Source organism: Malus domestica, chromosome 07 (assembly GCF_042453785.1).
Source record: "Malus domestica chromosome 07, GDT2T_hap1".
Taxonomy (NCBI): Eukaryota; Viridiplantae; Streptophyta; class Magnoliopsida; order Rosales; family Rosaceae; genus Malus; species Malus domestica.
The window spans coordinates 24691438-24705735 of record NC_091667.1 but is presented as its reverse complement, the minus strand read 5'-3'; the positions used below and the strand labels follow the sequence as shown (position 1 = coordinate 24705735).

At 38.3% G+C, this 14298-nt stretch overlaps 1 protein-coding gene across 1 annotated transcript; it reads right to left on the bottom strand.

The window, feature by feature from the left end:
• Positions 1–1781: 1781 nt before the first annotated feature.
• On the bottom strand, positions 1782–2357 carry LOC139197774 (protein IQ-DOMAIN 17-like). The gene has a single exon (XM_070825737.1). The coding sequence runs from the start codon at positions 2355–2357 to the stop codon at positions 1782–1784; it is 576 nt and encodes a 191-aa protein (XP_070681838.1).
• Between the last annotated feature and the right edge of the window lie 11941 nt (positions 2358–14298).

Below are 14298 nucleotides of genomic sequence, written 5' to 3'. Positions count from 1 at the left end.
GGGATGTGAGAGGGTTTCAAGCCTAAGAGTTGGCCTCTCCTAATTGTGAGGGTAAGGGTTTCTTTTACAGAATAAGGACTCCTCACTTATTACATATTTGGCCCTTCCTTTATCACATAATTATATTTAAGTCCCCTGAGTATTTGTACGAGATCTAAATACGAGGCCCTAAATATGGTATAAACAGTAGTCCCCCAAGTTTTCAGTCAAGATAGTCTTTTAGCTGGAGACTTGAAATTCAAGCCATGTGTGGGCCGAAGTAACTAGATGTTGTCTTGAAATGATGCTCGATATGAGGTGGTGCTCAATCTGAAATGATGATCAATTAGATGTAGCACACGTTGCGAGGCTGCTCGGCTCGTGGCTTATGTTGCATTGGTTGGCTCGGCTTGTGGCGTTTGAAAGTGAGGGGGTCCCTTTTATAGAATAAGGGCTTGCTCCTCAATACATAAATGATGGGCTAAAGTTAATGCTTGCGGCCAGGCGGTTGCTCAGTAGGCGGCAATGCTCTCTAATGATGGTGAGGGAGTCCCTTTTATAGAATAAGGGCTTGCTCCTCAATACATAAGTGATGGGTTAGGAGTGATGCTCGCGGCGAGATGATTGCTCAGCTGGCGGCATTGCTTTCTAATGAAGGTGAGGAAGTCCCTTTTATAAAATAAGGGCTCGCTCTTCAGTACATGAATAATGGGTGCTCTCTAATGAAAGTGAGGGAATCCCTTTTATAGAATAAGGGCTCGCTCCTTAATACATAAATAATAGGCTAAGTCCCCCAAGTATTTTTCATGAGGCCCAATATATGGTACATAATGTAATCCCCAAGTCTTCGGTCAATAGAGTTTGTTGGCTAGAGACTTCAAATTGAATCTATGTATAAGCCGAAGTGGCGGTTGTTCAAATGAGGTATTTGTATACCCTGCACTGAAACTTTGTAGGTGAAGCTTTGCAAGTGAAGCTTTGAAGCTAAAGCTCTGTAAATGAAGCTTTCGAAGCTGGAGCTTTTATAAATGAAGCTTTTGAAGGTAGAGCTCTGTAAATGAAGCTTTTGAAGTTGATTGACATAAGTGATGCTCATGAATGTTTATGTTGATTGACATGAGTGATGCTCATGGATGTTTTCTTGAGTGATGCTCATGAATGTTAACATGAATGATGGTCATGAATGTTTATGTATCAAATGGTTGGTGGCATGAAGGAGAGTACCGGTTGTACATTTCATCACCTGGTTGGTGGTAATAACAGCGGGTTGCCGAATAATTTTGGAGTACTGGGCGTACTTTTGATCACCTGGTTGGTGGTAATAACGGTAGTTTGCCGAATAATTTTGGTAGTACTGGGCGTACTTTTGGTCGCTTGGTTGGTGTTATTTTGGGCTTATGGGCCTTCATCCTCCATATGACATTGCAGCCTATTATTTTGGGCTTGCCCTTTTTTTATTTTTTATTTTTTATTATATTTTTTTATTTTTTACTTTTTTACCCTCTGATGGAGTTTATACAGATGTCTCTGAAAGATCTGAAAAATAAATTACATCATTCAAAAACAAGAAAAGTAAATCATGTCATGAGGTGTTTATTCCTCACTTTTGCTTTCTCTTTTCTTTTCTGCTTTTGTTTTCTCTTTTGTTTTCTGCTTTTGTTTCTTTTCTTGTTGCTTTACTGGTGGTCTCCCTACTCATTGCTTTTGCTTTCTATATTCCTTTTCTGACAGTGCTTGCTTTTCTTGCTTTTGAGATGATGGGCCACGAAATCCGGTAACATGGATTTCCTATCTGAAATGTCTTAAAGATAACGTGATTCCCAAACGCTACTAGTGGTGTCACTAAACGCAGACTGTCTGCTGCCTATGTGAGAAAGCCTGGTGAGCTGATCGAGCACCCGAGCCTGCACCCAAACCATAGCCTGCATGCACTTAAGCGTCATCTTTGCTTGCTTCCTTACATTGTGGCCTCTCACCAAGGCCTTCAACTTCATAAGCCCTTTAAGCGCACAAAGCGCCCTTCTTGCTAAGTATCCTCTGAAAGCTGTCTGGATAACAATGGCGTAGTAGTGTTCTCTAGCATGATTAGAAGGCCTAGTCAGCCAAGCTACCTTAGCGGCTGCATGGGCAGTAGCCATTGCCGCTTCCGCCGTAGCCTCCGCCACAGCAAACACGTGTTTTTGCTCTACAGCTGCTGAAACATGCTTTTGCTCCGCAACTGCTTCTTGGGTCACGGTTTCTTGTTGGTTGAAATTTGTGGGTTTTCTGAAAATCCACTTGCGCTTCTCTCTTTTCTTTTGATCTTCGTAGTCTTTAGTGGGAGATCTGAAAGCTCTTTTGACAGCAGTCAACCAGGAAGTGCCTCTTTTCTTCCCCATGAGATAATACAGTAAAAACTAAAATCTAGCTGCATTTACAGCTGCGAAGTAAGAGGCTGAGAGAGAGAACACAAAATGACAGATATTGATGGTGGGGGTGACCTTAGACGAGTTTGTAAATGTAGTTGGCTAAAGTCCACTTGTGGCGGACCTTGCAGATGATGTCGTCGTTTCCATGGCCAAGGACTTCGAGTCTCTCGAGGTCAACAGTGGTGATAACGGCACAGGAGAAGGTGTTGGACAGCGGTGATAGCAGAAAAACGCCCCAAAAAATAGGAAAAGGCAGCAGCAGCAAAAGCAATTTCTTGAGATCGACGGCAGTGACGAACTTGAAATCTCCGAAGTCCTTGGCGTAGGTGGAGCCCATGGCATGGACGACCATATCAAAGAAGGCACCGGCATTGAAGCCCTCCGCCTGTATATGGTCGCAGAGGGCTGTGAGGTTGCAATCCAGCTCGTGCAGATCTCACCTCGGTTGTCTTCAGTATCTCGTATGTGGTCGCAGAAGTCTGTGTCGTCCGTATCGAGCTTTCACTACTGGACTGGTTGTTTTTTTTTTTTTTTGTGAGGTGGGAGAAAACAGGACAACCCATCTTGATGCAGATCTCAATGACTAAAAGCACACAACCTTAGAAACAAAAGAGAGAGAAAGAAAGAAAACTATGGTTGAGTTTCGGAGTTTTCATTTCTGCATTTTTTAGATATGGGTTTTGCAGTGACTTTGGTTCGCAGATTCACGGCAGAGGTGAAAAAATGAAAAAGAACCGACACAACTTTTCGTATCGATTCCCACAGACGACGCCAAATGTTGATGCACAAAACCGGAGGCCTAGGAACAACGTAAATCCAACCGTGAATCTGCAAGTAAAGTAAATAACATAAGATGTATCGTGGTTCACCCCAAGGTTTGGGCTACATCCACACTGATTATGTATTTATCTGAGAGGTGAGGGAGAGAGCCTCTGTAATATGAGAGGGGATGTGAGAGGGTTTTAAGCCTAAGAGTTGGCCTCTCCTAATTGTGAGGGTGATGGGTCCTTTTATAGAATAAGGACTCCTCACTTATTACATATTTTCCCCTTCCTTTATCACATAATTACATTTAAGTCCCCTGAGTATTTGTACAAGATCTAAATACGAGGCCCTAAATATGGTATAAATAAACATGGTAACCCGAGAACAATTCAGCGCGATCAGTTCGCATGCCAAGTTATATAGCTATTCACTGTACGCTGGGAAATTTGATGCTTTCAGTTGATTCACCTAATATTACACAAACACTTAAATTTGTTAGTTCAAGCAAATTAATTGGTACAATATATATGTCTAATACAAAACACTTCAAACTTACATATTCGAGAAACCATCGCGGAAACAATCCATGGTGTTTCTTGGCATACAATTGTGAAGCATGTGCCCGCTTCATCGTATCTTCATGCTCGTCTAGGTATGACATTGTCTCGTCACAACTGTTGAGTACGAACCAATGTGCTACCTCCATGTCTTTTTTGAAAAACGACTCGCCTCGTATTAGATCTCCGAAAGGTCAAGCAATTTGGACAAAAATTGAAAGTTTCTCTTTTCTCACACCCCTGTCATTATTGCAACCTTTAATACATTCCACAAAATGTAAGCGCCTCATATGCCACCCAAGCCTGTATAATTAATCATTCGGGTTTCGCTTTGTTTCGTACACTTTTCTTCAACTCCTCGAGAAGCCTGCCAAAATAAAACGATACGATACAAATTTTACTAGCCGTCAGATAATGATTTTATAAAAATGACGATGATTATATACCTTTCTATTAGATACATCTATATAAAGTTAACTAGTCCAACAAACAATGCCTCATTCGATAAGTGAATCATCACGTGAATCATACTTGTGAAGAAAACTGGAGGAAATATAATCTCAAACTTGCATAGAACTTGGACAATGTCATGGCACAACTGATTAACGTCAGTCTTTCGTAATGACCTTGATGTCAATTGCGAAAAAAAATCTGGATAACAACATGATTGGTTTCACTACGTCGTCTGGCAAGAGATGTCGAATACCAACAGGAAGTAGGTGTTACAGAACCACATGGCAGTTATGACTCTTTAGCCTAGCTAATTTACACCCATCAACATTCACGCAACGCGCAATATTAGAAGCATACTCATCGAGAAACTTTACAGACGATAAAAACTTTAAAAACTCTTTTTTGTCATTCGGTTTCATGGAAAAAAACGCAAGATCCCTTCTGGCTTTATCATTGTCCCTATTCATCCATAAACCGCTTCATATTCCCATTCAATTGGAGCGTTTCTATGGTCTTTTGGCAAACAATTGTCTTTTGGCAACATTCTCTTGAAAACCCCCAAAAAGTAATCAACATACTGGTTCGACATACGATACTTTATTTTGCTGTGCATTAGATCCATAATAGCTGTGAGAACCAAAAAGCCCTTGCACCCCAGGTATAACTCTTAGTTAGCATTTTTTAATAATTTTTCATATTGTTCAAATTCTACATTCTCCATTGATGTAGGCACGTCATCTTCCCCTTTTTAATTGGTATTTGTCAACGCAAATGGAAAAGCGTCATTTAAAATTTCCATGACTTGTTCATTATGATCCATATTAGGTTCAACATTGCCCACACTTTTCACGTTTGAAGACGAAGCATTGTCTAATTGTTCCCCGTGATGGTTCCAAATATTATAGGTCTTTACCATTCCATTCCTTACTAAACGAAATCTAACATTTTTAATAGTGTCCCTTAATGTATTGTTAAACCTCCTACAAGGACACTGGATTCTAGTTGCACCAGGGCTGTGTGTACATGCAAAGTCAATAAAATCATTGATTATGTCCAAGTATTTATCTGCGTATCTGTTCGGATTCTACATCCAGGTTCTGTCCATAATTCCTGCAACCACAATAACAACACAACAATCATAACAACTTCAACATGATCTTATCACCTTATGCCTCCGATAAATGCCCTATCCCATTTAGGAATGCAAAGTTATGTCATGTAATTTACGACTACTTCAAATTAGATTTCAATTTGGAGAAATTTCGACAACATCTCTGTACAGTTCTTCAAGTGCACGATGTTTATGCATAAAACCAGAGGTCTTGGAACAACGTAAATCAGACCGTGAATTTGCAAGAAATGTAAATAACACAAGATGTATCGTGGTTCACCGTAAGGTTTGGGCTACGTCCACACTAATATTGTATTTATCTGAGAGGTGAGGGAGAAAACCTCTGAATATGAGAAGGGATGTGAGAGGGGTGAGAAGGCTTAAGAAATGGCCCTCCCAATTATGAAGGTGAGAAGTCCTTTTATAGAATAAGGGCTCCTCATTTATTACATATTTGCCCCTTCCTTTATTACATAATTACATTTAAGTCCTCCGAGTATTTGTACGAGATCTAAATACAAAGGCCCTAAGTATGGTATAAACAGTAGTCCCCCAAGTCTTCAGTCAATAGAGTCTTTTGGCTGGAGACTTGAAATTCAGTCATGTGTGGGCCGAAGTAACTAGATGTCGTCTAGAACTGATACTCGATATGCGGCGGTGCTCAAAGTGAAATGATGCTCAACTAGAAGTAGCACATGTTGCGAGGCTGCTCTGCTTGTGGCTTATGTTGACTTGGTTGGCTCGGCTTATGGCGTTTAAAGATGAGGGAGTCCCTTTTGTAGAATAAGGGCTCACTCCTCAATACATAAATATGGGCTAGAGTTGATGCTCGCGACGAGGCGGTTACTCAGCTGGCGACGATGCTCTCTAATAAAGGTGAGGGAGTCCCTTTTATAGAATAAGGGATCGCTCCTCAATACATAAGTGATGGGTCAGAGTTGATGCTCACGGAGAGGCGGTTGCTCAACAGGCGGCGATGCTCTCTAATGAAAGTGAGGGAGTCCCTTTTATAAAATAAGGGCTCGCTCCTCAGTACATGAATAATGGGCTAGAGTCCCTCAAGTATTTTTCATGAGTGCTCTCTAAGGAAAGTGAGAGAGTCCATTTTATAAAATAAGGGCTCGTTCCTTAATACATAAGTGATGGGCTAAGTCCCCCAAGTATTTTTTATGAGGCCCAATTGAGGCCCAATATACGGTACATAATGTAGTCCCCCACGTCTTCGGTCAATAGCGTCTGTTGGCTGGAGACTTCAAATTGAAACCATGTATGAGCCGAAGTGGCGATTGTTCGGAGGCGGTATTTGTATACCCTGCACTGAAGCTTTATAGGTAAAGCTTTGCAAGTGAAGCTTTGAAGCTGGAGCTCTGTAAATAAAGCTTTTGAAGCTAGAGCTTTGTAAATGAAGCTTTTGAATCTAGAGCTCTGTAAATAAAGCTTTTGAAGCTAGAGCTTTTGTAAATAAAGCTTTTGAAGCTAGAGCTCTGTAAATGAAGCTTTTGAAGCTAGAGTTTTTGTAAATGAAGCTTTTGAAGCTGATTGACATGAGTGATGCTCATGGATGTTGACATGAGTGATATTCATGGATGTTGACATGAGTGATGCTCATGAATGTTTATGTATGATTGATATGAGTAATGCTCATGAATGTTTATGTATGATTGACATGAGTAATGCTCATGTATAATTTGGGAGTACTGGAGGTACTTTTGATCACCTGGTTGGTCCTAATAGCGGCAGGTTGCCGAATAATTTTGGAGTACTGGGCATACTTTTGATCACCAGGTTGGTGATAATAGCGGCAGGTTGCCGAATAATTGTGGAGTACTGGGCGTACTTTTAATCACCTGGTTGGTGGTAATAGCGGCAGGTTGTCGAATAATTGTGGAGTACTGGGTGTACTTTTGATCGCCTGGTTGGAGCTATTTTGGGCTTATGGGCCTTCGCCATCTACACAACATTCCAGCCCTTTTAATTTGGGCTTTGCCATTTTTTATTTATTTATTATTATTACCCTCTAATGGGGTTTATACAGATGTCTTCGAAAGATACAAAAAATAAATTACATCATTCAAACATAAGGAAAGTAAATCAGATCATTTTGGTGGGGTGTTTATTCCTTGCTTTTGCAATGTCGCCATGTGCTCTCGCAGAGGAAAACCTCCCTTTTGCTTTTTGCTTTTTCTCGAAATGATCTGCTTTGCTTTTGTTTTTTCTTTTCTGCTTTGCTTTTGTTTTTTCCATTTCTTTCTCTTTTCTCTTCTCTTTTCTTTTCTTAGGGCTTCTTGGTCCACGAGTCCACAACTTGTTATCCACTTGCACTCTTGATTCAAAAGCTGTTGTGCCAGATGCTAATTGCTCCCAGAGACTATCCGTAACCTGAATAATCATACCCTACCAAGTTGACTCGGAGGTGGAGACTCAACTCACTGGACAACTCGTATATCTGACCCAAATCAGCTGCGTTCCCCTTTCATCTAAATGCTTTAGCTTACTGACCTTCCTGTCATGGACCACCCGCATTTTTTCCTTGACTTTTACTTCATTGTAAAGTTTCTTATCCCAAAGATATAGCTTCTATAAGGTGGAAGAGAGATTTTTGGATCTCAACATCAATTCTTCATCGAACCCCAATTGAGCAGGAGCAGCCACTTCAGTAGAAGTCAATGGCTCGGCACTTAAGCATCTTGGAAATTTCGTTCCCCGACTCTGAAGCTCTCTGAAACTGAACTTCAATCTCACGAGCAACTTCGAAAGCATCTCGAAACCCCAGTCGAGCTTTAGCTTCAGCTCTGCCATTGCCATGGTCCTCGCGCGTCTCCTCCTCATCACACAGTTTCCATTGTTACCTGCGCTCAGCGTTTGCGGCGGTGGCCTCCATTCGTCTGCCACGCCATCCGTAGCCATAATCTTCGACCCTTCGTGAGAGAGATTGAGGATTTTCAGAGAGATATAGTGATTGACTTCGAATCAGACCGACGAACAACACAAGTTGAAATCTGGAATTTTGATTTTCGTCTGAATCTGATTTTGCTTTCTTTGTCTCTGTGACCCAGTTAGATCATAGTCGGATCTGCGGTAGTTGTTCACGATGTTTCATTTGTATGGATAGGCATGGAGGAGGACGCCATGATGAGCCTCTAGAAGGTGGATACGGCGGTGTTAATCTGGAACATGTCGGAGGCCACAGCTTAAGTGGGATCCTGCTTTCCAATGCCGAGGTCTCCTCGTCGGGAATAATTGAAGCCTCGACCCGCTTCCAGATCCCAAAATCTCATCTTGTTGTTTCCCTCCCAAACCTTAACCTTAGCCTTTACTTTCCCGAGAAAATCCCAACGCGAATTTCGAGGATGTAGAAGGAAAGTTGGTGTTTGGGTACAGGGATCTTGAAGAACCAGGCGATTTTTAGGGAGGAAGGGAGAGATATGAGAGAGAAAAGTTGTGGGATTACTGAGAGAGACTGGATTTTTAGAGAAAGAAAGAGAGTTTTGGGGTCCGCGAAGGTTTTCTGGAAAAGCCAAGGAAGGAGGTTCTAGGTTACTGGGTTTTTGCAGATTTTGCAGATTCACGGTGGAGGTGAAAAAATGAAAGAGAACCGATATAGTTTTTCGTGTCGATTCCCATAGACGTCGCCAAATGTTGATGCACAAAACCTGAGGTCTTGGAACAACGTAAATCCGACCGTGAATCTGCAAGAAATGTAAATAACATAAGATGTATCATGGTTCACCCTAAGGTTTGGGCTACATCCACACTGATTATGTAGTTATTTGAGAGGTGAAAGAGAGAATGTGAGAACCTCTGTAATGAGAGTGAGGCTTTGAGAGGGGGTGAGAGGGCCTAGGAATTGGCCTCCCTTAATTGTGAGGGTGAGGAGTCCTTTTATAGAATAAGAACTCCTCACTTATTACATATTTGCCCCTTCCTTTATTACATCATTACATTGAAGTCCTCCGATTATTTGTACGAGATCTAAATACGGAGGCCCTAAGTATGGTATAAACACACGACATAGATATGAAATACCTATATGCCACTCGAAGAACGTAAAGAGATGACCCCGAAATCCCCATGACCAAAACCTAATCCTTTAACTGTAAACTACGCGCCATAACTTTGCATTCCCAAATTGTCCAAATAATGGGACAAGTCAAGAATCAAGTGGACCGCAGTCGTGCTTTCGCATCCATGCACAAAATCCAACTAATCCTCGAATGGGAAACTAAGTTTTACTAAAAAAAACACGTACGAAGTTAATTACAATTAACTTCATACATCACAACACATATTTGTATGTCACGTACAAAGTACATATACAATTCAACATTATACATAATTATAACATACAAAATTTAACAACATAATTTCAATATAATTTAAATAATTTATATTTTAAAAAAATAAAACGAAGAAAATACCTTCCAAATCGTTATCCACCGAGCGCTAGTCACACACAATATCCCTATACACAACGAATTTTACAACGTTAATAGGAATTGACATTGATACTTTTAAATGAAAATTTAAAAAAAAAAACGCTTACCAAACACACCGAAATAGCTCGATCAACCTAGAGAAGATAGAGATTTATATGGATGGAGTATTAGAGGAATAAATTGAGAGAAAATGGGAACGATGGATGCCAGATAGAAGAAAAAACAAAGGGGGAGGAGGTGCAAGGGCGGATTATGCAGTTTTTTTGTAGTTTCTGCCTTTGCAGCGGAAGTCACCTTATAAAGATTACTTTTGGAAAAATTACTTTGCGCGACGAATATAGTGTTCGTCGCGCAAGTTGTAATTTTAAATAATTGGCGCGACACGCGACGAAAATCATATTCGTCGCACAAGTTTCAATTTATTTTCTTTTTAATTTTCCTTTTTGTTTTCTCTATAATTGGTTAATGTAAACTATTTGCATGACGAACACTATATTCGTCGTGCAAGTTGCATTATTATTATTTTTTTTAATTTTCTTTTGTTTTCTTTATGACTAATGTAATTTTTTTATCCAATTAAAAAACTCAAACCAAATTATATATTACCAAAATAATTAATAAAACTAATTTATTAACACAAATATATATTATAACTAATGTAAACATTAATAGTCATCCCTATAACATAAATTTTTAAAATAAAGTCAAACATAACGTTCAAATATATCTTATTTCATAAACGAAAAAAAAAAAAATTAAAGTTCACTCCTCCTCCTCTGGGGCATCAACAGGGATATCAGCAACTCGTGTGTCCTTTGCAGCCTGTTGCACATCGAACTTCCATTGCTGGAATTGCATTTTGAAAAGGTCGTCCTAATACTTTCGTTGCTTCTCATCGGTTTCATCAACCTCCCAATAAACCTGTAATGCCAATAAAAATAAATTAATAATCACAAAAATACTATTTTTTTAACAAAAACAATTACACATTCTTTAATACAAACTTACCGATAACTCCTGCACCATGGACTTCTTCAACTCTTAAGGCATCGTTTTCCAAGACTTAAAATCGGTAGAACATTGGTTCTGTACCAATCCCCTAATATCAAACATAAGTTCGGCGTACGCATCAGCCCTACTTTTGTCTTCAATGGAAGGCAATCGCTTACGCTGGTACCTCTCTATTCACAACACAGCTTTCCTCATTTTTTTTTCTACCACAAAATTTTAAAAGTAATAGACTATTAAAAAAATAATTTCAACCATATCAAATATAAGACAACTAATTCAAGAATAAATTTCTTTTTTACCTTTCCCTCCACGAGAGCCTTTACCCTAGCAACTTTTTGTTGAATTAGGAACCGAATAGGCCATTGTCTTTGAAACAAAACCTTTGAAAACTAGGGTTCTGAAACTGTGTTTATATAAAACCTGTAACACTCTGTGCGACGAACCCTTGGTCGTGCATAGTGTGTTTTACATGCGCACTAAATAAGAGTGTTTAATGGGCAGCTGACCGTTTTCAGCGAAACTTTGCACGACAAATATGTGGAAATATTCGTCGCACAAACATTTGGTGCCAAAATTTTTTTTCCTATTTTTTCTTGCGCGACAAATACATGTAATTTTGGTAAAATTAGTGCAATTGAATTCAATTTGGAGCTAAGAATCGTGAATAATCACAAAGGTGAGCAATTTTGCATTACAAAATTTTTTTTGAGTCAAGCAATTGCATTAGTAAGTTAGATATTAGATTAACCACCGACGGGGTTCGAACTCACACCATCATCATGCAATGACACAACATCTTTCCACCACTGTGGTAGAGGGCCATTTTCTTATTTAGTGATTTTTAATTTGTTGATTTATCAAAAGAGAAGAAAAAAAAATGAACTATTAAAAAAAAAGGATAAATTACATTTTAGCACTTCAACTTTAAGTCTTCTAACAACTCGTACCTCATCTTTTAAACATTATAATGTCATACATCAACTTACAAATTTGTTTTAATTTCATACCTCAATCTATTTTTCTGTTAAAATTTCTGTTAAATGCTAACATAGTGGATATGAGACCCACTCTTTGCCCAACTAAAACTCCACGCTGGCTTTATTATTTGAAAAAAATATATAAAAATTAAAATCCAAAAAAAAAAATTAAAAAAAAAATTAAGCCTCATTTCAAGGAAAAATACAAAAACACCACCACCCTCTCAAGAACCCTAATCCCCAATTTGAAGAAAAAAAGCTCCTCCGCCGCTCCAAATCTCCATCATCACCTCCCCCAAACACCATTCATATCGTCAATGACTCCTTGAAATTCACGACAGCTCTTCCACCAGGTTCGGCCGAGTCATGGACTGAGTTCACTGGTGATTCCGACGACGGCTCCAAAAAACGCAGGAATGACCGAAAGGTCGACGTCACCAAGCACGTCAGTTTCGTCTCCACCGGAATCGTCGTTCCCAACTAGGAGATCGACGACAATTCAAAGCCTCGGCGCACCATCGGGTTTAGATTTTATTTATTTATTTATTAAAAAATTCGAATTCGGATCCGTTGGGGGCGAGGAGGAGGACGACGACGAACAGACTTTTTTGCCGACAGCGTTTGGGAAGTCGAGGAGGTTCTAAAGACAAATTGGAGGACTTGGGACAAACGCGAGACGGTGGCGGCCGGCCGGCCGGGATGGGGTCTGGAAGCCTTCAGGGCATTCGAACAAAGGCGTTTAAGATGGAGAGATCAAATTTTGAACATAAAATTTAAATTTTAACAGCTTATGTGACAATTCAATATCTTTTAAAGTTTGTTTATTAAAGTTTGTTTATGTCAATTTAAATTATTATTTATTATTAAACTAATTAAAATTTAATAAAGCACATTTAAAGTTTAGTCAGTATAATTTATTCATCTTCTTTAATTTAAAAGAAGGCAAAAATAGGATAATTGCATCGTTCAACTCAATATTAATTATAATAAATGATTAAATTAATTAAAAATTAATAAAATACATTTAATAATAAATAAAAAAACATTTGAAGCTGCTGTCAAATTTGACAACAACCTCTTTTGTTGCCAATCCATGTCATCACCTCATACGATTTGACATTTCGTTTGGAGAATATTAGTGTGGTCTTTTTTTACTGTTATAGCTGATGTATACATTTTGGCATCTCTTTTGAAGATACTCTAAGAACACCCTTGCCAACAATTAAAAACTTTAATTTTTTGTCATTTCATCAAAATCAAGATCAACCCCAAATACAAACTTTTAAATAAAGATTTTTTTTAAAATTAATTTTAATTGTTAACAAAAAATTAATTATCAATAATTAATTAATTTTTTATTCCAATTAGCAAATGAGTGGGCCCTGCTGTTACCACGTTATCATTTAATAGCCAAATTGATAAAAAAGTTAACGAAAGTCTGACATTGTAACGAATTCATAAGTTGAGATATGACATTACAATGTTTAAACTATGAAATATAAGATTGTGGTTTGACCGTTGAAGTAATTTTATGTAATTTACCCAAAAAAAATATCTATGTAGCTTATATACGTACGTAACTGATTTGAAATTTTAATATCCCAAACTTATATTAAACAGTCAGACTGTGTAGCTGGATTGACAGGGAAAATGATTGATAAAACTCAAATAAAAACATAAAACGTGTGAGATGCTTGTAGAAAAAGGTTCACGCCACATACATGTTTGAAGAATAGTTATCAATCAAGAAACTAGAGACGTTATATTCTTACATGCATTATTTGTATATGCATAAAAGCAGTTTTCAGTTGGGGTGATGATCTCCTATGACCTCAGCTCATTACTGTTGTTTTTCTTTTCTCTTTTTCAGTCACTCTACAAACTTGTGGACCTTCAAATGTATGAACGATTCGTCTCCCTTCTTTTCACTTGATATAACAGCTCTTGTCATCAATGTCCCACATGACATGGCTTAAGATTCTTCTACTTCACTTGTGTATATGCTAAATTCACCGGTTCAATTCTATAGTAACAACATTAGCCACGCTAGTATAGACTTGGGTCTAATGTTCGTAACATTTCTTTATATGAGAAGTTCTGTTATAAGCTTAAAAAAAATTGAAAGCATACCCTAAAATCTTCGTTTTGTCTTTCATGATTGGATTGTAATAATGGATAATCTTTTAAGACTCGTTTGTTATACATGATTGAATTAGAATGATAAACTACTATATTAAAGATATGTTAAGAGAAAAACTATAAAATAATAAACACCTAGATTGGATTGAAGATTGACTAGACTAATCCTCTTCTTATTTTTATTTTTTCTTAAAAAGAGGACCAACCAGCGGCACCGCCCTAGGCAGTCCACTCTTCTAATCCTCTCTAAATGAAAAACCATCATTTCTGCCTTCAATATACCTTGATATTTAAGAGTCCTTCATTCTAATCCAGCCATATGTATCAAATGAGGTCTTAAATTCAAGGTATATTGATGGTAGAGGAGATAGATTTTTCTGTTGAGGCGAATACTAGATTAGACAGTAGACTTCTTATTTCTTTATAAGTAATCCATCTTCTATTTTCAAGTTGAACACAATA